This window comes from Anopheles maculipalpis, chromosome X (assembly GCF_943734695.1).
Source record: "Anopheles maculipalpis chromosome X, idAnoMacuDA_375_x, whole genome shotgun sequence".
NCBI classification, from domain to species: Eukaryota; Metazoa; Arthropoda; class Insecta; order Diptera; family Culicidae; genus Anopheles; species Anopheles maculipalpis.
Genome location: NC_064870.1, coordinates 14096536 through 14106504, shown reverse-complemented (window position 1 = coordinate 14106504; position 9969 = coordinate 14096536). Strand labels below are relative to the sequence as shown.

Below are 9969 nucleotides of genomic sequence, written 5' to 3'. Positions count from 1 at the left end.
TTCTTACAAACCGTTGGAAACATTTTGTTGTCCATGTTTTTTAAAACACTTGCATAATAATTATTTAGATTTTTTTCATTTTGTCTGAAAAACTCTGGTAACTTTGAAAATCCATAACTTGGAAATTAGTTGAAAATAAGACATCGTTTTAATTTAATGGAAAGAAGAAGCGTTGACTTAATATTCATCAAAATATTGCGATGATATTGGATTACGCATAAAAAAGAGTTATAAGCTTTCAAAGTGCTGCTGATCACACTGGTAGTCCGGTTGCCTGGAATATTGAGTTTTTCGGGTTGCCCGTGACAGGGCTATCCTTGCCATAAAATCAGCTTAAATGTTCAATGTTTACTACTCAATTCAAGGTAGCTTGACGTGATTACTATTGCTGCCGCAAACACACTCCACTACAGAAAACAAACAGGGAAAAAGATATTAAGTAACAAATACGATTCATCAAATCATTTATTTACAACTAATCAAACAGTCTGCCTTCCCAACGATTCATCGGCTAAATCATGAATTTCGTTCGACTATGGTATTACCTACCCTACTCCTTCCCGTTATTGGTCTTCTCACTTCTCTTCCACACCGTTCTGAGCTAACCGTTTCAGGCTGTCTTCGAAATCAACCGGCTCTATCTTACGCTTCGCATCGTCATACATTGGCGGTCCGATCAGCTCCACCACCTGGTCGTAGTTGAGGGTTTCCTTCTCGAGTAGCGCTTCCGCTAGCCGGTTCAGCTTGTCCGCATTGTCGCGCAGAATTTGCTCCGTTCGCTCGTACGCTTCGGTAATCATTTTGCGCGCTTCAAAATCGATCAGATTGCCCAAACTCTTCGAGTACGGCTTTTCCGCGTACGGATCATTATCGCTGTCCTCAGCGAATGCAATTGGACCAACGGTGGTGTTCATGCCGAAGTATTTAATCTAACCCCCGGGGGAGTACGGTAAAAACACACATTAATTATATTGATACAGGATTTTCACGGACTTTATTGACACATTCAGCGCGTTATAGAATCGTTCGAGCAAATTATTTACTCGTTCGACGCGCTGTTGACGTGTTTGGGTATTTGTGCAGTGGATGTCTGTAGAACAGAGGATCGTGTATCAGAAATTTGTAATGAACTAACAAACTGCACGGTGAAAAAATCATGCGCTTTGATAGCCGAACGAGTCAATAGGCTGGAATCACTTCAAAAATTCAAAAATTTCGAGCAGTAGTATAAACGGTGGTTAATTGGTTAATGGTTAATTTGTATCGCAAATCATAGTCATCTCATTATTAGAATTTTCTACAATAGTTGTAATGATACATTCCTAGCGCGACATATCTATGTCGTAATTGTAAGTCTTCAACGACAATGGGGGAATTATCAAATATAATAACATGCTGAGCTCATCGGTGCCCCACAAACTCTGTCGCCGAGCCTTGCAGTGCGACAGTGCGCTGGTGAGGTAGGATGAGCCTATCGTAAAAATACCTTTCCGAAGCACAACTTGTGGTCAATATGTCTGACTTTTCATATCCAGCGATAAAGTTATGAGCGGCATTCAATCAAACATGAGAATTTTGGAACGATTTATTAACGAGCTAGCACTTACAAAGCATCATTTACAAAGCAGTCTGAGCTAAATAGATGCATTTGATAGTTGCAAATTTGCTCCACGTTAACGACTGTGTTTCATTTAACCATCATTAATAAAATGCTTTCACGATGATAACGTCAAGCAGTTTTTAGCGATTGGGGTTAATGTTTTAACGACTTGCCGAACGATTCTAAAGTTCGCTGAATGTGTCAATCCGTAAAATCCGTTTAAACGTTCCAACCCTGTAATAGCCAAACATGCTTGTTTCAGTCGTACTTACCTGTGCATACGCCATTTTGGTCACCTTTTCGAGATCGTTCTGCGCACCGGTTGTAATACGGTTGAAGGTGAGATTTTCCGCCGCCCGGCCACCCAACGCCATACACATCTTGTCAAACAGCTGCTCGCGGGTGTACAGCTTCTGCTCTTTAGGTGTGTACTGAGCGAATCCGAGCGCCAAACTCGTGCGCGGTACGATCGTTACCTTGAGCAGAACGTCCGAGTTGGGCAGCATCCAACCGACAAGCGCATGACCCGACTCGTGGAATGCTATCACGCGCCGTTCGGTAGGCGATAGGGCATGGGACCGTTTTTCCGTACCACCCACCAACCGTTCCACTGCGTACTCGAGGTTGACCGTCCGTACCACCTTCTGGTTGGTGCGGGCAGCATGGAGTGCTGCCTCGTTGCATACGTTCGCAATATCGGCACCGGAAAACCCGGGCGTTAGTGTCGCTAACCGGCTCGAGTAGGTGGCGGGTGGCTGCTCAAGTGCAATCCCGGACAGATGCTTCTCGAAAATTTCCTTCCGTTCGGCCAGATTGGGCAAATCGATCAGAATGTGGCGATCGAAACGACCCGGACGTAGTAACGCTTTGTCGAGGACGTCCGCCCGATTAGTGCTGGCAAGCATTAGTACACCCTCCTTACTTGCCATACCATCCATTTCGACCAACAGCTGGTTAAGCGTTTGCTCTGATTCGCCCGAATTCATGCCACCAGTTCCTGCCGATCCACCCTCCCGTTGACGGCCGATCGCATCTATCTCGTCCACGTAGATAATGCACGGTGAACGTTTCTTTGCCTCCTTGAATAGATCGCGAACACGTGCCGCTCCCAAACCGCCGATCATTTCGATAAATTCGGACCCGTTCATGCTGAGAAATGGTACGTGTGCTTCCGTTGCGACCGCTTTCGCCAGCAACGTCTTCCCACAGCCCGGTGGTCCTAGCAAAAGTGCACCTTTTGGCACTTTCGCACCGAGCCGCTGGTAACGTCCGGGTGATTTCAAATAATCGACAAACTCCATCACCTCCTGCTTCGCTTCTTGCAATCCGGCCACGTCGCGGAACCACACGCCTCGTCCACCCTCGATCGGATCGACCAGAGTAAATTTGGCCCGTCCCATCTGCGTGAAGCTGTCCATCGAGATTGGACCCCGGCCGCCCCGGATCCGGCTAAGCAGTGCAATAATCACGCCGGTCGCAAACAGCGTAAACAGGATGCGTCCACTAACATCCCCGCTCCGTTCGAACTGCACCGATACACCCTCGGTAACGCCCAGCCGCTGCTCGACGGCCCGCAGCTTCTCCTCGAACTTGTTCACATCGGCCACCGCCATGTGGAAGATGTTCGACTGCACGCGGCGTCCTTTCACGATCGCACCGTCCTGCAGGATAATGGTCACCATCTCCATGTCCGGGTGTACCACCACCTCCTTCACCTCACCGACTGCCAGCATGTGATGTACGAACTCGTGCCAGCTAACGTAGCGTGTGGCAGATTCGGGCCGATTGCGCGACGGTAACACCATCGACAGGAAGCCAACCAGCAGATAGATCGTAATCATCCAGATCAGCGTCTTCGTCACCACGGACATCATCTTTTCCTTATCATCCTCATCATCCTTCTTATTGCCCCGGTTTGGATCTCCCTCTCCCCGCCGGTCCGATGGTTTCGGCTTCTGGGGTGGCTGTTGTTTGTCCAGCTTCCGTGCCGATGTATGCAGATGGCGCGCAAACACGTACGCCGGTATCGAGCTAGAATCGCACAGCATACGCAGCAGTGCTCGCTGTTCGGCGTGCACTTGGCGGAGTTGTTTTTGGGTGCGGCCGAACGGTTGCCCGCTCCTCGATGCAGTCTCTATTGCACGCCAAAGTGCATCACGGTTCGTGTGACTAGTTACGGTACGGTGGACAATCTGGATAGTAGGTTCTAAGCGTCGCACCACTAGCTTTAGGACGGTGCTATTTATCAGCTGTCTACATCTTTCCAGGTGATGCATTTCGTGACTTGTGTGGCTTTTGGGGGTTGATACCTAAAAAAAATTATATTAGTATCGGGGATATAATGAACAAGTTTGCCGAGATATTGAATTGTTCAGGTATACTATTGATTCAAACAGTGAGATGTTGAATTGCTCAGATGTTGGGCAAAAAGCTAATTAACACCAACACTTACTCACCTGCAGCAAAAAGTATACCAAATTGTTTACATAACACACGCGATGTACAGCAAAGATGCAACGTATTGGTTTGCTCACTTAATTTCGTACAACATTACAGTATTTTTCACCTTTATAATTTAGTCACACTGGCCAAATATTCCGAATAGTTGTGGCTTGCCCGAAACTAGATTGCTCCAGAACACGCAATGGTCGGACTCGGTATTTCACAACCGCTCCGTTGTTTACAACAAACCCTACCGCGTAAAGAGAGGTATTCTGGATCACAAAAAGAAGCTTAAATTTTACGCAGTTAACTAACAAAGCTTCACCTTTGCGCTGCTTTCCAATCCCGGATTACGGTGTTCTGTTTCGTGTAGATGGAAATAGAAAAACTAGTATTGTTTGCTTCGATTTCTACCAGTGGCGAACGACAATGTTTTTATTTCGCTGCCCGTTGTGAAATGGTCCTGTCAAATTCGACATCTGTCACTGTCACCGCGCACAACGTCAACCGCTTGGTGTTCATCGTAGGATTTCTTTTTTTTTGTAGCAGCATGTACCTTTTGTTCCCACTGGATATGGACGAAATTAATTTCAATAATACAGTTTTTTTTTCACAAAGGCAAAACCAAAAATTTAAGACAAAACAACGGCACTGCAATCCAAATCATGGTTACGCAAAGCGCCATATTTATTTTATTTTATTTATTTGCTAACAATTTCTGCTTTAACCTTGTCGCGGCCTACCAGCAAACCCTTCATATTCCAGGCAACCGAACTACCCGTGTAGCCAGCAACTTTTTACATAACATGTATAACGTTTTGATACTCAATCCAATATCAATGCAATATTCTGATGAATGTCACGTTAATTCTACTGCTTTCTTATTGATAATTAATTATGACGGTCCAGTGCTGTATTGTTACTGCTCTACTTGTTCTACTGCTTTCTATTGAATTGAAAAATATGCCTCATGTCCAAGTAATTTTCATGTTATGGATCTTCAAAGTTGCGATGTTTTTTTTTCTGACAAAGTGAAAAAACCGTCAACAAAATTTTATTTAAGTTCTTTCAAAACAATTTGACAAAAATGCCTCTAACAGTTGATATAAATGTAAACCACAGATATAAACTGTTTTTTCAGAATTTTTGTACGAGTACATAAAAAGTATATGGTGTTTTTATTTAACCGCTACAGTAGACCTCGTTCTACATAGCAGGAAAAATCACGTAGTTAAACGACATATTATTGTAGTATATAATTTTTTTCCATAACCGAGTGTGCTCAGGATCAGGCAAAAAAAAACAGAGAGAAAATGACCGGAAATTCCGATGGATTCCAGCGATATGCTCGTAAATATCTACTTCTATCACGATTCTGACGATGAAGCGTGCGATCGGACCATGGAAGCTTAGAACGAGTGCAAGAAATATGAGTATAAGTGCCAAGGTGACTATGGTTTTGAACAACATAACAACCTCCTCGTCTGATGTACAAGAAAAATAAAAAGATCAGTACGAGAAAGGATATAATTGACCTCAAGATAGATTGAGCTGCAAGAAGCTTTATTGTCTAACGTATTTTGTCTGTGCAGACAAGCTGCGTGTAGGTAAGCTTAAAACCACGTCCGACGATCGCCTGATCCGTTTGAACCGCTATTATTATCGGACCCGCGCTGGTATACCTAACTGGCTGATTGATACTGGCATCGGCCACCAGACTTCCATCGTTCAGACGTTCCCCACACAGACGAACGAAATTGATGGCGATGAAATCATCCGGACAGCTAAACAGTTCTACGCCGGCCTGGTTCGATGGAACGATACTGCTACCATCTGTACCGTGGGACAAATTAATTGCGATATCAATAGCCTGGAATGCGAATGGGAGAGGTCCTGAGCATGGCGAACAGTACCTTCCGCAATGTTAACCAACTGAAATATGTTCTCCTTCCCGTTTGCCGGGTCCAAGGTCGTCAGCACAACATTGCAAAACATTGGCTGCCGCCGGATGCAAATGGCGTAGTTTAGATTGTTCTGGAAATAAATGAAAGAACAGAGATTCCCCTTCGAAATGAACCTTCAAGTTGAGCTGTTTTTCGAATAGAAAACGGAAAAAATCAACCAGTTTTTAAAAGTACTCCAGGCAAACCCAGGGTAGCCAATCCGATTTTAATTACTTTTTAGTGATCAGATAGATTGAATCAATTTTTCAGATTGGTTTTTTCTTAAACCCCTAATCCAGGCAATTGGGCTACTCGTGTGGCCATCAATATGGGAGGCTCAATCAATTTGGGGGAAGGGAGTATTCTGATGAAAATTAAGTCAATTCTTCTTCTATTGGTATGCAAACGTCACCTCTGCTCTTAGTCGTTTTCGAGTTATGAATATTCATAGATAACATGTTTTTTCTACAAAATTTGAAAACGTTTAAAGGTAGTTTTTTAGTGCAGTGTTAAATTTTCACGACAGTATTCATACTTCTTGCAGTTATGAGACGATTAAATCAGTGTGAGTGTAATGTAAATTTTTCAGAATTTTACTGGGCTTAAAATATGCATTTGACATTAATGTGTCGTTTCACTTTGTGTTTTTCTTATCCATGCTTTGCAGTTCTATAAACTGTTAAGGGGTGTTTTTCTGTAAAATTTTTTAAAGTACTTGCATAATAATTCTTAGCATTTTTTTTTTCATTTTGTTGGAAAAAAACATGTCAATTTTAATGATCCATAACTTAAAAATTCCTTGGAATTACGGCACCATTTGTAATTTAATAGAAAGAAAAAAAAATTACTTAACATTCATCAGAATATTGCATTGATATTGGATCACGTACACAAAAAGTTATAAGCCTCCAAAGTTGCTGGCTGCACGGGTAGTTCGGTTGCCTGGAATATGAAGGGTTTGCTGGTTATTTAAGGGTTAAAATCCCTCCTGTGAACTTCTTAACCAGACATTCATACACACAGACCCTAGCTGCGCTGCAACACAATGTCAACAAACGCGTTGACAAAGGAAAAAACTAAATAAACAACGACAAATTCTCATTCGGCAATAAGCTTATCGGTCAGTGGGAGAAAACAGGAAGCCAACGAGCCCCAATTCCTCGGCCAGCGATTGAAAGTTCAACCAACGTATTAAAGCGCACTCTGCTCACAACACACCATGGTGTCTAGGGAAAGAATCGTTCACAGCACAGTGTGCTAAACAGATCTCCCTTCTTCCCTACTCTAAATCCTCTTTGGGGTAAGTTTCCGTTTCCTCGTATGATAACGCGCTATCGGCCCGATGTGGCGAAATGTGCATGCATGCAGTTAACTCACAAAATAGCTTGCCTTGCGGTTCGTCACCAGCACGGAACTGTTGTCGTAGTTGAATGATTTCAATACACCACTCACACCCTCATGGAATTGCAGGCAGCTGGCTGGAGCGCGGGGCGTTGCTAGCTGAAAGATAGCACGTAAAGAACAAAACACCCGTCAGGCAGAATGTAGTACGTTGGAAGCATAGGACGGAACACGGTGACTGCTGACCTGCGTTATCTTCACGAGAAAGGCTCGCGGCTGTTTGGAGTTGAACACAGCGCTCAGATACAGACGGTGTGAGTATGCACGGTCGATGTCGAGATACACTAACGAAATTGGTTGGGGGGAGGGGGTGTGACGAAGAGATGAGTGATAGGTTAATTCTCATTTTTCCCATAGTCCCGGATTCCGAGACACACGGGAGTAACTCTAGATTTTTTAACAACCGGAACGGGGAAGTGTGCAGTGGTTAGTACCGACCAATGCTTGTGTTACGGTGTCAAAAAAACCGGAGCTAACTCCGAAGTAATCCGGAGTAATTCGGAGTAATCAAGAGCTATCCGGAGTTAACTTCGGACTCCAGAGTAATCTGATTAGTACCAACCAATGGTTGTGCTACAGAAAAAAACAAAACTTTTTTGCTCGGGAGAATGCGAATGTGACTGTGCTCCCGACTAATTACTCCGGAGTCGACAGCGATTTCGATTTCGGTGTTAATTCCGAAGTTAAATCGCCAGTAGACTCCGGAGTAACTTTCAGTTGATTCCGCAATGCACTGGAGAGTTAATATCGGAGATTACTTTGGATTACTCCGGATTTTTTTACGTGAATTCCTGAATCCACTGCAAAGTTCCCACCGCTAATTCAGATGAGGAAATATACTATTTCACTAACAGTGGGAGGAAGAAAAAAAAGGAAACATGCGTACTGTGCTGTCCAGTGTTGATGCCGCAGAGCACGGGATAGACACGCTGGTCGTTTTGTACCGAGACGATAAATTGATCCTCCACGCAGTTACCAAGCTGTGGCGGTTGCAGCTCGAAGAACAGAAACTCGAGCAGTACTTGCTGCACGGTGCGCTGCAGGGCTAGGGTGAAACCACACGGCAAAGCATCCGTAGCGGGCGCCGGATAGTTCGGACTGTGGAAATAGCTTACATTCTGCTCCGTCCTACCGTCGCACCCGTACCGAACTGCAATATGCAAACAAAAAGTGGACGATTCAGAACAATTCACACTAATTCCCCTCAGCTGAGGCTCCACTCACACACACAACACACTCCAAACCCTCCGGCACAGCTGCCCATTGGCGTGCCATTCAGCAGATTGCACTCCTGCTCGTGATAGCACACACCGGTCCATATGGTACCGTTGGCCCCTGGGACGCTTCCCTCCATTATTGCCGGTGGCTGTCTCGGTACGCACGGTCCGTTCACAAACGAAATGATGTGAAAAACGCTTAGCAAAGGTGGCTCGTACGATAGCTGCTTGGGCGGTAGAAACTTTTTGCGCTCCCGCAACGGATGCTCCTGCGTAACGTTGCGATCATTTGGCCGGGTTGGATTGTACCGCAAACCGTAGTGCAGCTTGTAATCGATGTACTGCTGTTTGGCTACCGGGAAGGACGCTACAAGTGTTCGATTAACACCCGTCCGGCAATGGGCATCCTCCGGTAGGTTCGTTGAGCCGTACAGCTTGCTGGAAGCGAATATCAGCGAATATCCGTACTCCTGAACGATGATCCAGATGATCCACAAAGATGGCATTTTTTTGTTTGCGTTTCCTTTCCTTCCTTATCTCGCTCTACTCTTCTCACACAAGCTTAGCGTGCTATGCGACTATCACCGGTGGACTGGGCTTGGTAATATGATTCCAAGCTCCGGCACTGTCGTCTTAGCGCGTTATTGGATACCCTTTGGGGAAGGCACGCTCGGTGGGCAGTGCATTAAGCCGAGAAGTAGATCGAAACGAACAAGCGGCATGCACGTCTACAGCCGTGTCGGCGTGCGATGGCGTATAATTATCACTCGATTAGCGGTTAATTGCTCGAAGTACACGGTGCTACACGGTATGGTGCGATTCAAGAGAAAGGGCGCTATAACACTACCTTCTTTGTGTGGTAGCTGGTAGCGGCATGATCTAACGATACTTATTGACCAAGTTGACCAAAGAGTGATACTGTTTCTTCTTGGCTTAACGATCCTTCTAGGTCGCCGCCGTCCATCTAATGGCTTACCAAACTCGTTGTGGGTGGGTCGATAAGTCTTACTCCTTGCTACGATAAAAGGATTTTTTGACCAAATATAATTTGTTTACTCAACTTAATCGCCTTCGAGAGCAAATGTGTGCGATCCTCTATCTTTTTGACGCCATTTTCAAAAAAAAATTGTTTGTCATTAACATCAAAATACGCTTCTGTTTCAGCGAAAACTTCACCGTTGGTCCTTCTTTTTGTTTCTTTCAGCAAATAGTAGTTTGTTCAGTATTTTTTGCAACAAATAGTTAATTTCCTGCTGCTGACCTGTCCATAGTCACATACCGACGCTAAAATTCGACATTATTTTAGTTTAAAAGCTTTAAAGAAACCTCTGGATCATTCTTGGATTGTGAGCTCACGCGGAACTCA

General features: G+C 44.6%; 2 protein-coding genes across 2 annotated transcripts; both read right to left on the bottom strand.

Moving 5' to 3' along the window:
* Positions 1-575: 575 nt before the first annotated feature.
* Positions 576-3876, bottom strand: LOC126568605 (paraplegin). The gene is made up of 2 exons (XM_050225111.1): positions 1873-3876; positions 576-929 (listed from the first exon to the last, which is right to left on the bottom strand). The coding sequence occupies exons 1-2, from the start codon at positions 3874-3876 to the stop codon at positions 576-578; spliced, it is 2358 nt and encodes a 785-aa protein (XP_050081068.1).
* A 1733-nt stretch (positions 3877-5609) lies between these two features.
* Positions 5610-9109, bottom strand: LOC126557831 (uncharacterized). Its single transcript, XM_050213732.1, has 6 exons — positions 8611-9109; positions 8273-8536; positions 7573-7670; positions 7363-7485; positions 5956-6076; positions 5610-5875 (listed from the first exon to the last, which is right to left on the bottom strand). Exons 1-6 carry the CDS (start codon positions 9107-9109, stop codon positions 5613-5615), a joined length of 1368 nt encoding a protein of 455 aa, XP_050069689.1. The 3' UTR covers positions 5610-5612.
* Positions 9110-9969: the final 860 nt, after the last annotated feature.

Bases quoted from the DNA above. Each gene is read 5' to 3' on its own strand.
- LOC126557831 (XM_050213732.1), bottom strand. From the start codon at position 9,109: ATGCCATCTTTGTGGATCATCTGGATCATCGTTCAGGAGTACGGATAT. The intron at 8,537-8,610 runs GTGAGTGGAGCC...TGCATATTGCAG, and splicing joins GTTTGGAGTGTGTTGTGTGT to TTCGGTACGGGTGCGACGGT. The intron at 6,077-7,362 runs GTGAGTTAACTG...ATTTATTTCCAG, and splicing joins ACCGCAAGGCAAGCTATTTT to AACAATCTAAACTACGCCAT.
- LOC126568605 (XM_050225111.1), bottom strand. From the start codon at position 3,876: ATGCATCACCTGGAAAGATGTAGACAGCTGATAAATAGCACCGTCCTA. The intron at 930-1,872 runs GTAAGTACGACT...CCCGGGGGTTAG, and splicing joins CCAAAATGGCGTATGCACAG to ATTAAATACTTCGGCATGAA.